The sequence below is a fragment of the Phyllobates terribilis genome, unplaced genomic scaffold (assembly GCF_046119375.1).
Source record: "Phyllobates terribilis strain yellow unplaced genomic scaffold, ASM4611937v1 Scaffold_5__5_contigs__length_657084704, whole genome shotgun sequence".
In the NCBI taxonomy this organism is placed as follows: domain Eukaryota; kingdom Metazoa; phylum Chordata; class Amphibia; order Anura; family Dendrobatidae; genus Phyllobates; species Phyllobates terribilis.
The window spans coordinates 491,686,316-491,700,082 of NW_027362765.1; the positions used below are offsets into that span (position 1 = coordinate 491,686,316).

Sequence of the window (13,767 nt, forward strand, 5' to 3'; positions counted from 1 at the left end):
ATACTCTACTCTCTTTTGTTCCTCCCCTGCCCAGGAGCTGTGGTATGATCAGACCATGTCCCTGTACAGTCAGACACAGCCATTACACAGTACACAGCAGGGGCACATTTATAAGATTATCTCAGCACAGGAACATTTTTTTAACACATCCAATTGTTGAACTTATTTTTATGGCAAGATCTATTTATTCAAATGTACTTTGTGGGAAAACCCCTTTAAAGGGTTTGTCTAATCACACCATATTGGTCAGATATCCATAGGCCATCAATATGAGATCAGTGGGGGTCCGATACCCTGAACCCCCAACAATAAGCTATTATTTGCTTTCTGCTATTGAATGGAGCAGCACCATGCAGCTTTGTTGCATGTCTTTACATCCAGCCGATCAGTTGGGGTGATGGGTGTTCGACCCCCATTGATCCCAAATGGATAGATCATCAATATGGTGTCACTGGATAACCCCTTTAAATACATGTGTATTTTGCAGTCTTACCTTTTTTTTGCACTACTTCATACTATATAAAAAAAAAACAAGAAAAACAACATTAAAACGTTGTAAATTTTATTTAAAGACAGACGGTAGGCGAGTATTTATTATGTCGAGATGAAAACAATGACAGATGAAATTTACAAATTTTTACAATTAACAGTTTTCAAACAGTCTGACACACAATGAAACATACTCTCAGTATCAACAGATTAATGTAATTAACCCTATGGAATATTCAACTCGTCGGCCACAGAAAACTAACAGGATATTGCAAACACATTACAGACTATAATAAAGCATTAATTCCAGTTTTCTAAGAAAAATCAGTTTAAAGTTCTAAAATAAAAAAATAAGGCAAAAGATTTTTGTGATTTAAAGACATGAGCTATACAAAATTCTGCACCGTTTGTACATAAGAACCGTTTTGTTACACAAGTTATTTGCGTCTTATTATTGAAAATAAAACTTTTAGATGTTAAATAAAAAAAAAAAAAATTCCTATACTGTAGTTTTATCGGAAAAAAAAACAAACATAACCATGGACATACTGCATAATAGCCGATCAGAACCTCCCATGAATGAGTCCAAGTCATTGCCATTCTGCCATTATCAAAGACGTGTGCTCAGAGCCAGGAGGCTGCACGCAGAGTGGGGAGATGGTAATAACTGCTGCCGGATGATCTGACATAAGAACACACGATTCAGTATGCTGAAATCCAACATGCAAGATTCTTCTATTCTATCTGCCGTTGGGTAGCGTTGGGACCCCCCAATACACACTAGATGTTTGGTCAATTGGCCCAAAATTGGTTGGCCCAGCTGATGTCCTCCAAGGGAGTATGGGCATTGTTAAAGGGTAAGCCAAATAACTTTTGCTATAGTGTAACCATTGTACAGCATTATTCAACAGTGGGGCTTCCAGGTCTTGAGACCCCCATCAGTCGCTCAAACTAAGGGGCAGAAGCAATCAGTTTATGATCTGCCAAACACAGAGATGTCTCGGTTTGTTAAAAAGTCTACGTGAGCTGAGGATAAGCTGAACTCTTCTGCCCCTTTGAGCAATCAGAAGGGGTTCCAGGTATTGACATTGTTAAAAAAAAGTCAGAAAAAAAATATTTAGAAGTTTAGCTTCCACTTATATAGTCTTCAGAAGTTTCCAATTTCCAATATTTTTCATGCTACAGGGTATGAGGGAGACTAAATCTTGCACCGACCGACCACCATGAACTCTGAGCCCACCGATATGCGTAGGCTCATCATACAGAAAGTGTCCATATAACAACTGACAATCAGCTAGACTAAATATCTTACAGAATATAATGTAGTGTCAGGCTGGGGTTACACAGCCATTTTGGCCATGACGTGGTCGCACGGCTAAAGATCGCTATATGTCAGTTTAATGAAGGTGAATGGAGATGCATTGCGCCCCCGAGGGGCGACCTAGACAAGCAAGATGCGCTTTATTTTTTTTTGGTACCCAAGGGGTCTCATTGTGACTCCATTCACCAGCATTACACTGACATGTAGCTGCTGCACATAGCGACCTATGGAAAGATGACCAAAGATGTCTCAGCCCCAGCTTTAAAAATACTCACAACGGCGAGTTTTAGCATTTAAGCATCACTAATATATTTATAACAAGGCACAGGCAATGCTCATGTCCAAAAAAATATAAAAATTAAAGTGAAGGAAAGGGAAAACAAACTTAATTTTGAAGAAAATAAAAATTCTTCTGAAGGAAATGTCAGTCGCTGTGCAAAATCGGTAAGGTAGTTTTCTTATATGGGAGTATGAGTTGCTTTATATGACAGCACATAGCTTTAGCAGCACTTTTACTGGGACCACTAAAAAACCTTTAAAGGGACATATTAAAAGGGGGAGAATGCATGTCATTGGAGTTACTCAATGCCTCCTGCAAGAATCTGCAGTCTTCTCATTCAGATCGAGTACAATGAAACTAATATTCTGATATTCAAGCAAAAAGCTACAATGTAATCGGAGATCTCACAGAACCAAAATCAGGCCAAATAGCACGCTTCCTGGAGGCTCTTGTCGGCTAGGGTTGTGTCCCTAAATATTCTCATCCATTCAGCACTGACTGGGTAGTGTCACCCCGCTGATAGAGGGTTAGGTAACATCCAGTTGTCAATTTATTCAAAAATTTCCAAAAGGAAGAACAGAGGAACGGAGAACAACACTGAGCTCAAAGAACAATTTACTAAAATAAACATGTCAGGGGAACGAACAGGATCTTTTGGAGTCAATTTTGCATACTTTATATGCATTTAAAGGGAATGTCTAATCAAAAAAGACCTACTGTTTAAATCAGGATTATATTATATGTTATTTTTAGATTTTTCACATCACGATCTGTTTTAAACATTTTTTAGAAATGTTCTATCTTGCCACTGGGGATACTAGAGAATCATACTCCTTTACAGAATCATTTTCAGCAGTCTCATTACCATGACAGATAGGAGTACAGTGAAAGGTAATGCCTCTATACACAGCTGATAACACATGATCCACCATTCACGATAGGTGATGTCACAGCTGATCCTGCTCCCCTTTCCTATCAATCACCTTTGCACACGCTCATTAAAAGCTTCAATGCAATGGAATAAGCTGGGAATCAGTCTATTGCTGCTAATGTACATGTGAACTTCCTGAAATAACAATTGCCAGTGTGAAAATAGCAAAAATTATTATTTTTTTAATAAAGTTTGTGATATGGAAGAAAAGAAAACCATACATGCACCTGATTTAAACAGCATGTTGTTTTCTGATTACATATTCCCTGTTATGTATCAGGCCCAATATATGCGGGATTAAAAGGAATTTTGTCGGACTGCAGCTTTGACAGTAAACATATTAGCAAGTTGTCTAGTAATACCCCAACGCTTTACTACGTAGCCCCACAATGGGAAATAACTATGTGATGTCATTGCGCCGTCATACACATCCTTTACAAGTAGATTAGACTCTTCAGACTATCTTAAAAGATGTAAAATCATAAATAAGATCTTTAGTTGTACCTGCAGCAGCCCCTCCCAAAGGGCAGATTAAAAGGCTATTTACAACAAAATAAATATTAAGAATTACTGCATTACAATTAGTTCCCAATCACTACAGTACATTTGGCCTTGTTGCACAGTTTGTTTTTACAGTAAAATATACAGATATATATATACAGTCTCTCAGTGTCACTTCAGGGGAGTCTTAACTATTTACAGGGTATAACATGATATGTAAAATGGCTTTGTGTGTCTTCCGGAAGCTTAGGAAGGATCTTCTCCGACAATAAGCAGCACAAACATTGGATGTGGCGTCTTCTTTCAATGATCGTCATTCATCTTGAAAAGCTCCAGCAGGGCACCGACTGCTCCGAAGTAACCCTGAAAGACAAATATACAAGTTTTACACTGCACTGTACTGTCAGATAACTTCATCACATTTGATAGATATTTAGCAAAATAAACAATGTGGAAATCACTTTCTTCAAAGGGTTTTCTCAGTACTTTTATATTGATGGCCTATTGATATAGACCAGATGTGATTAGCTGCGGAGCTGTACAGCCCAGTTAAGTCAACTATATAGTGGCTGCGGCTGTGTACGCCACATCCGCCCCTATTCGAATGAACCAGGGTGGACCTGCACTACCTTGCTGTGGCCACTATACAATTGATGGAGAGTTGCTCTTCTGCGCCGCATCTGCTAACATCTAGCCGCCACCAACACCAGGAACAGCTAAACGGAGTGGGTGCCGAGTGTCACACCCCATTAATCTGAGGCTGATGACCTTATCTAAGGATAGGCCAGCAATGTAAAAGTATTGGACAACCCCATTTAAAAATTTATATTCCTTTCCCCTATGAAAACTCACTCCAAGCTGCAGGCCACTAGGTGTTTCCCTTCTATCTAACTTGCTGTCCACTACCTCAGATTTAATCCCTTTGTAGAAACAGAGGCACAAAAACAGATTACAGGAAATGAGGTCTTTGCTAATGCTCTTCTCAAACCACTGAACACCGTGCACTCAAGGAAATGAGGGAAAGGAAGTTCCAGCTCCAATAGTGCTGGCAGGATGCGAATAATAAGAAACTGCTTACTCAAGAAAAATTAATGTAAACTACCAATACCAATGTACGCAATGGATAAGTATGAAGGCTGAAATTCAGTGGGCAAATACCATTATGGATGTCTATTAATTTGCAAGTTTAGTGCAATCATATTTGTTTGGTGTACATGATTATAAGGATATCGGAAATAATACAAGAGAACTAATGTTAAGAATTGCATGAGAATACATATATGTATTAGGGATATACCGCCATCTTTTGCAGACAGCTGCATTGTTTTATATAGGATACACAGCTGCTATTGACTTAACCCCGATATGCTCTGTATGGCTTTTGATATGTACTTGACCTGTCTTTGGTACCATTGTTCTAGCTGGGCCTCGGTTGGTGGCTTTTTGCTATACTCTTTTTAATATTTTTGTCTGCAATTTGTCATTTGACAATAATAAAAATGTATACATGTACTTTAAGTTTGTCAATAAGGTTTCATGAAAAATGTTGGGAATTTTTGGCTTCTATAGCCCTTATATATCAATCATGGTACATAGTACATAAGTTAACCGTGAATCTATCACAGAGCTGGCTCTGACAGCATGGTCTGTAACCTTTATCTCTCTTCTCCTGAATGATCTAAGTTGATAGATGACTTTAATGTGGTTGGAAATCAGCTTAGAATCTGGTTCAGGAGAAGAGTAATAGTTCCTGAAGGTAGACCAAGCTCAATGATGGATCTTGCAGTCTGCCATGTACTGTAATACATAGAGACGGTAGAAGCAGTTTAAAATTTTTACTAAAACCCTATTGCTATTTTTTTTAAAGGGAAAACTACATACGTTTAAAGTGTTTTCATAGACTGGATATAATGACATCTGCTTCTTAGCGGAGAACAGGACTTGTCGGGGATTGCAGCTGTGAATGGATACACCTTATGTTCTGGTGTTCAGTCTAAGATCCAATTAATCTGAACCCCACTGATTGGATTACTATGGATTTACCATTAATGTATATGGAGCAGAAAACCCCTTAAAACTCCTATTTCTCTCACCTCATGTTCCAAAAATAGTGCTTTCAGTTGTCCCTTTGACCAGTAATCCATTGCATAGGATAGCAGCTTCATGGAGACCATGTTGATCCGTAGAAAGTTCCCGACAAACAGCACTCTGTCAATGTTCTACAAATGGAGGTATACAGAATTATTTACTCAAAAAACAAAGATTAATCAGCTCAGTTATTGAAGCAGAGTATCACTCGCATGACAACACATTCAGCGACGCACGAGGTTAAGCTGGTTGGTTATGCAAGGACACTGAATTCAGAGTGAAGTACCCCGCTCTCCAGAATTAGTAAAGAATACCTTTTCTTCATGCACACACACGAAAAATAGAAAATTAAAGTTCGGCAATCCTATGAATTTCAGGGTTTCTGGACCCTGAAGCCGTTAAAAGATGTAACATAAGACGTGTGAAAATGAGAAAATCAACATTGCTGAGCATTATGCTCATTTTCAGGCAGATTGCGGGCGGACGCCGTGTGCACACAAACCTTTGTGAAAAATTTTGGAGTTTTAATCACATTAAAGTACGTACCGTACGTCAATAGTACAACAGATCTGTCAATCTCTGATTCATCCCTTGTTAAAATAACCTGCAGGGTCACTTGAACCCCTTCACCCCCGGGCCATTTTCCGATTTTGCTCCCCTTCTTCCCAGAGCCATAACTTTTTTATTTTTCGGTCAATATGGCCATGTGAGGGCTTGTTTTTTGTGGGACGAGTTGCACTTTTGATTTTACCATATCATGTACTGCAAAACGGGAAAAAAAATACAAGGTGCGCTGAAATTGCAAAAAAAAGTGCAATTACACAATTGTTTTTTTGTTTTTTACCATTTTCACTAAATGCTAAAACTGACCTGCCATTATGATTCTCCAGGTCATTACGAGTTTGCAGATAAACATATATAGGTTCCTTTTTATTTAAATGGTGAAAAAAATATCCATAGTTGGTTACAAAAAAAAAGAGCGCCATTTTCCAAGACCCGTAACGTCTCAATGTTTTTATCGCCCGTTATTGCATTTTATGGCAATGTTACAGCGACCAAAAATACGCAATTCTGGCGTTTTGATTTTTTTTCTCGTTACGCTGTTTACCGATCAGATTAATTCTTTTTATATTGATAGATTGTGCAATTCTGAACCTGGCAATACCAAATATGTATATGCGATTTTTTTTTTTTTTACAGTTTTATTTTGAATGGAGCGAAAGGGGAGTGATTTGAACTTTTATATATATTTTTAAAAACTTTTTTTCTACAAGGAGACTTGAAGCTGCGATCATCTGATCACTTGTGTTACAGTCCCCGGGTTGTCATGCCAGCCCATTGGCGACCCGCGATCATGTGACAAGCGCACCGATGGTGGGTCTCATTACGTGCTTCCGGCGCGGCCATGTTAAATGCTGCTGTCGGAGTTTGACAGCGGCATTTAACTAGTTAACAGCTGCGGGTGGATCATGACTCCACCCGCGGCTGTTAGGGGCACATGACAGCTGATCAGATCAGCTGTCTTGCGCCGGAGGCGGCATGGACATGGAGTGTGAAGGGATTAAGGGCTTGCTCACATCTGCGTATTAAAAAAAAAAAAAAAAACACTAATGTTCATCCTGAAAAGTTGGATGAGTGTCTTGCGTATGTCACGCTATGTGAGAGTGCAATTTTTTTTTCTCGCCTGCTATCCGTTTGAAATTCATATGCAATGCGTTTTTAACGTCATCTTTTACATAGAGATGCATCTCACTAAATTAGAATATCATCAAAAAGTTAATTTATTTCAGTTCTTCTGATAAAAGTTACAAACAGAGTGATCTATTTCAAGTGTTTATTTCTGTTAATGTTGATGATTATGGCTTACAGCCAATGAAAACACATAAGTCATTATCTCAGTAAATTAGAAAAATTAAAAAAAAAAAAAAAAAACTGCAAAGCGTTTAAAAAGGTCTCTTAGTCTGTTTCAGTAGGCTCCACAATCATGGTGAAGACTGCTGACTTGTCCAGAAGGCAGTCATTGATACACTCCACAAGGAGGGTAAGCCACAAAAGGTCATTGCTAAAGAAGCTGGCTGTTCAGAGTGCTGTATCCAAGCATATTAATGGAAAGTTGAGTGGAAGGAAAAAGTGTGGTAGGAAAAGGTGCACAAGCAACCGGGATAACTGCAGCCTTGAAAGGATTATTAAAAAAAGGCCATTCAAAAATTTTGGGGAGATTCACAAGGAGTGGACTGCTGCTGGAGTCATTGCTTCAAGAGCCACCACACACAGCCGTATCCAGGACATGGGCTACAAGTGTCACATTCCTTGTGTCAAGCCACTCATGACCAATAGACAACGCCAGAAGCCTCTTACCTGGGCCAAGGAGAAAAAGACCCGGACAGTTGCTCAGTGCTCCAAGGTGTTGTTTTCAGATGAAAGTAAATTTTGCATTTGTTTTGGAAATCAAGGTCCCAGAGTCTGGAGGAAGAGTGGAGAGGCCACAATCCAAGCTGCTTGAGGTCTAGTGTGAAGTTTCCACAATCAGTGATGGTTTGGGGAGCCATGTCATCTGCTGGTGCAGGTCCACTGTGTTTTATCAAGACCAAAGTCAGTGCAGCCGTCTACCAGGAAATTTTAGAGCACTTCATGCTTCCCTCTGCCGACAGGCTTTTTGGAGATGGAAATGTCATTCTCCAGCAGGACTTGGCACCTGTCCACACTGCCAAAAGTACCAATACCTGGTTTAAAAACAACAGTATTGGGCAGCACCGTGGCTCAGTGGTTAGCACTGCAGCCTTGCAGCGCTGGGGTCCTGAATTCAAATCCCACCAAGGACAACACCAGCAAGGAGTTTGTATGTTCTCCCCGTGGGTTTCCTCTCACATTCCAAAGACATGCTGATAGGGAATTTAGATTGTGAGCCCCAATGGGGACAGTGACCATAATGTCTGTAAAGCACTGTAGAATTAATGGTGCTATACAAGTGAGTAAAATAAACAAATAAAGAAAAAAAGAAACAGTATCACTGTGCTTGATTGGCCAGCAAACTCGCCTGACCTTAACCCCATAGAGAATCTATGGGGTATGATCAAGAGGAAGATGAGACACCAGACCCAACAATGCAGATGAGCTGAAGGCTGCTATCAAAGCCACCTGGGCTTCCATAACACCTCAGCAGTGCCACAGGCTGATCGCCTCCATGCCACGCCGCATTGATGCAGTAATTGATGCAAAAGGAGCCCCGACCAAGTATTGAGTGCATTTACTGAACATACATTTCAGTAGGACAACATTTCGGATTTTAAAAACATTTTTCAAGCTGTTGTTATAAAGTATTCTAATTTACTGAGATAATGACTTTTGTGTTTTCATTGGCTATAAGCCATAATCCTCAACGTTAACAGAAATAAACACTTGAAATAGATCACTCTGTTTGTAATGACTCTATATAATATATGAGTTTCACTTTTTGTATTGAAGAACTGAAATAAAAAATTTTTTTGGAGGATTCTAATTTTGTGAGACGCACCTGTACTATAATACTTTATGTAACTTAAAGCTAGTTTACAAACCTAATAAAGCAATTGTATCTAAAGATATTAGATATATTAGAGATAGATAATAAATGGATATCTTGTAGATATATAATGTCCCAAGCCCCCTATATATTATAAACTTGCACCCTTTAGTGCCTTTCAAGTGGAGTTTATTCTACACTGTTTTAGGCTTTTTTAACCAAATAAATAAATGAAAAAAAAATATGTGGGGTTCCCCCCCCATTTTATGAAACCAGCAAAGGTAAAGCAGACAGCTGATATTATCAGGCTAGGAAGGTCCCTGGTTATTGGGCCCTTCCCAGCCTAAAAATACCGTCCTCAGCTGCCACAGAAATGGCGCATCACATTAAATGCGCCAATTCTGGGGCTTCGTCTTTGCTCTTCCCGAATGCCCTGGTACGGTGGCAATCGGGGTAATGGTGCTTGAGGTTGTTGTCAATTGTGAATTGTCCAAAATCACAGCTGGCATCAAGACTTGGGGTTAGTAATGGAGACTATCAGACACCCCCATTACTAACCCAGTAATCAAGAAAACACACACAAAAGACATAGTTACTTACCGGTAACGGGATTTCTCAGAGCCCATGACGGCACCACGGAGAGAGAGGATCCGCCCTTCAAGGACAGGAAACCTACAGATAAAAAGGGCGGTACCTCTCTCCCGCATCAGTTGTTTACAGAGCACAGAGAGGACCCCCAGGTTAGTAACACAAATTTTAACATTCTTAAGAAGTTTACCAGACACACCTTGTGACTAAATATAGCTAATAATTAAATGTGCACACCCATGTGTGAAGGGAGGGAATGTACGGGTGCCGTCATGGGCTCTGAGAAGTCCCGTTACCGGTAAGTAACTACGTCTTTCTCCTTTCCCCATGACGGCACCACGGAGAGAATTGCAGAGAAGTGTCATTTAGGGAGGGACCACCGCTTCCAGAACCCTTCTACCAAAAGTAAGGTCCGAAGAAGAGGTTAGATCCAGCCGGTAGTGCTTAAAGAATGTAGAAGGGGGAAGACCAGGTTGCAGCTCTACATATCTGTTCAATTGAAGCACTGGCTTTCTCCGCCCAGGAGGCTGCCAGTGCCCTAGTCAAGTGAGCCTTTAAATACTCCGGGGCGGTCTCCCCGCTTGATGAGTATGCCAGGGAGATCGCTGTCCCTTATCCACTTTGCCAGTGTGTCCTTGGAAGCTTTCTGTCCCTTCCAAGGACCCTGGAAGCACACAAAGAGAGACCTGTCCTTCCTATACTCCTTTGTGGCCTCTAAGTACTGGATAATGCACCTTCTGACATCTAAGGTGTGAAGGTTTTCTTCCCCCCTGGTTTTGGGATTCGAGCAAAAGGAAGGGAGGGTGACCTCCTGTGATTTATGAAAGTGTGATCCCACCTTAGGAAGGTATGCTGGGTCAGTCCTAAGTGTCACCCTGTCCTCTAGAATTTGCGTAAAGGGGGGCCCCTGCTGATAAAGCTTGTATGTCGCTAACTCTACGTGCCGATGTGAGGGCTACCAAGAGAGACGTCTTAAAAGATAGGACTTTTAGAGATGCATCTGACGCACCCCTGAGCCTGTGTCGCGCAGCGTTGCGCACGCGGGAGCTTACCCGGAGCCGGATCTCTTGAGGGTTGTAGTCTCGTGGCGGTGATCCGGTCCGTGCCCAGGGAGTCAGACTAAGTGGCGCTGTATCAGCGGTAGATGATGGACGACTACGCCACCCGTTGAATGCAGCTATGGAGCTGCCGCTGCAGGGCAGACCGCTGAGGCCGGTGGAAGGATGGTGCAGCGTGGATGGTATAACCCCCAACGGGAGGGGTATGGCCTCAGGGCAGCCGACGTGGATGATGGGGGTAGCAGGAACCACTCAGACGATGCGGTGTAGTTCAGGGTCTTTACTGGTGACAAGGATAGACCCTCCCGGAGTACTGGCTAGCGATCGGGGCCTGGTCAGTCCTTGAGCAGATGGGATCTCCCCTGGCCAGGCGGAGTTGTAGGCCTCCCAAACTGACTGTACTCTTCTGGCTACCTTGCTAGAGGCGGGTATAAGTAGCCCACGTCCCTGAGTGTACCGTGTGGTGCTCACCCGTATGGCCGGTGACTCGGGGCCTTCTAGTAGCTTCCGCTCCACGACGGCGGTGCTGGTCCCATGCGTGTGACCGTGCCTTCGGGTTTCTTGGCCAGAGGACCTGAAATCCCCTGCCTGACGGATTCTGCTGCTGGGTAGGAGGTAGTCCCCACAGCCTCGGACTCCGGGTCCGGTAAGAAATCTTCTCAGTCAGGGCGAGCTCTGCAGCTGCCAGCCCCTGACTCTTTGTAACACTGCTCCCACAGAGCTCCTGTTGTTCTTCCCATAGCTGCTTCTCTTCTCTGTCTCTACTTCTGGCATGGCCCAGGAGCTGGGCCCAGCCGGAGCCACAGCTCCCTGTCAGCCCTCCTGGCTGAACTCTCCCTCTGAACTCCCTAACCCTGCCTCAGCCCCAGGTTTATATAGGGGAAGTCCTTCCCCTCCCAGGACTGGGCAGGAGGTGTGGCATGCATAGGATTCCTGACCAAGAGACCTCCCACCTGCTCTCAGACATAACACTGCCGTTACTGTGGAAACCAGACCCCTGGGGTGCCACATTCCCCCCTAGTGAAATTTAGTACTCCGGGACTAAACATATTTTTAGAAAAACATAACAAGGTATAAACAATAATAATACAATAAGAAAAACACATAAAGATGGTTACGGCGTGTCCGCAACCGGGTGCAGTCTTTGAAGAAAACAAAGGTGTCCATTTCACCAAAACAGGGAGACGTAACCAGGTAGGGGTCTGTCCTGCCCCGAGTCCTTAACAGTCTTTTAGTCCATCCTGGGTTACGCTCCACTAACTGTACAAAGGATTCCCGGTAAATCCACCAAGGACTCCTATAAATTACTAGAAACACAATTATTTACAGGATATGGCCGCTCTCAGTCCTCGGCCAGTGGGGATAAGGATTGGCTGCTCACAGTCCTCAGCCTGGTAAGGGATAGGGGATGGCTGCTCACAGTCCTCAGCCTGGTAAGGGATAGGGACACACGGGGAACAATTCACTAATCCCAACGGGGACCATATTTTAATTAGCAGCAGTCCTTGTACCCTAACGGGTAACTATTTACAGCTCTTTATTCACGCTACTTCCCTTCAGTAGCTATGTCCTCTTTGTGCTCCCTCCTGAGGGTAGTCCTCAGACCCGTCCGGGTCCTCTTGGCTTTCCTCGTATTGGTAGTACTGCAGCTCCTCCTCGGTTAGCTGGGTTAGTATCTCTGCGACAGTCCTCCCCCCAGGTGGCCAGGACTTTACCTCCCTTTGGGCTGCCCCGGTTAATTGGGCCACCAGGATGCTCACTTTTTGCTCCTCTGTGAGGGGGTACACCTGGAAGAGGCTATCCAGCTTTTCTCTAAAGTCATGCAGGGTATGTGACTCCCCTGAGTACTGGGGTAGCCAGGCTGCCCCCGGGATATAGGGCATGGTGAAAGGCATGACCGCAACAGCGGTGGCGCTGGCGGGGGTTGAAGCGGTGAAGCTCTCCTCCGTATCCGACATCCTTCTCCCCCCTAGTGGACCGTGGCCTACCTTGCGATGATCCTCTTCCGTAGGCCGCGGCTCCGCAGTGGATCGTCAGGGTTGAGGACCTTCCGTCGCGCTCCTGTGACGTCGGCGTCTGCTGGGCTCCTTCCAGGACCTTACGCAACGTCCGGACGTGAGGCGGGGCTTCAGTTCTCGCGCGCTTTCGGAGTCCACGCCCCTCTTCTTCCCGCGCGGCGTCCTCAAGATGGCGTCCAATGGCGGGAAAACTCCACGTGTGGCGGGAAGAAGGCTGAAGATGGCGCCGGATGGCGGGAAAACTCCACCGATGGCGGGAAGGAAGCGGAAGATGGCGCCGGATGGCGGGAATCTTCACCACAGGTAAGTTTGAACAGTCTTTTTCAGGCACGCAGTACCCGGTGGTTGCGGGCACGAGATCCTGCCGACTACGCCAAAAGTTGACGCACCCCTGAGCCTGTGTCGCGCAGCGTTGCGCACGCGGGAGCTTACCCGGAGCCAGATCTCTTGAGGGTTGTAGTCTCGTGGCGGTGATCCGGTCCGTGCCCAGGGAGTCAGACTAAGTGGCGCTGTATCAGCGGTAGATGATGGACGACTACGCCACCCGTTGAATGCAGCTATGGAGCTGCCGCTGCACGGCAGACCGCTGAGGCCGGTGGAAGGATGGTGCAGCGTGGATGGTATAACCCCCAACGGGAGGGGTATGGCCTCAGGGCAGCCGACGTGGATGATGGGGGTAGCAGGAACCACTCAGAGACGATGCGGTGTAGTTCAGGGTCTTTACTGGTGACAAGGATAGACCCTCCCGGAGTACTGGCTAGCGATCGGGGCCTGGTCAGTCCTTGAGCAGATGGGATCTCCCCTGGCCAGGCGGAGTTGTAGGCCTCCCAAACTAACTGTACTCTTCTGGCTACCTTGCTAGAGGCGGGTATAAGTAGCCCACGTCCCTGAGTGTACCGTGTGGTGCTCACCCGTATGGCCGGTGACTCGGGGCCTTCTAGTAGCTTCCGCTCCACGACGGCGGTGCTGGTCCCATGCGTGTGACCGTGCC

The 13,767-nt window shown here is 44.2% G+C and overlaps 1 protein-coding gene across 4 annotated transcripts in view; it reads right to left on the reverse strand.

Moving 5' to 3' along the window:
• Nucleotides 1-545: 545 nt before the first annotated feature.
• PANK1 (pantothenate kinase 1) overlaps nucleotides 546-13,767 on the reverse strand; it is a 67,843-nt gene continuing 54,621 nt past the window's right edge. For all 4 annotated transcript variants that reach the window (XM_073685531.1, XM_073685532.1, XM_073685533.1 and 1 more), the window contains 2 exons: nucleotides 5,616-5,741; nucleotides 546-3,885 (listed from right to left, as the gene is read on the reverse strand). In XM_073685531.1, the coding sequence (XP_073541632.1) occupies nucleotides 3,826-3,885; nucleotides 5,616-5,741 (186 nt within the window). In that variant the 3' untranslated portion in view covers nucleotides 546-3,825. The remainder of the gene's footprint in view (nucleotides 3,886-5,615; nucleotides 5,742-13,767) is intronic.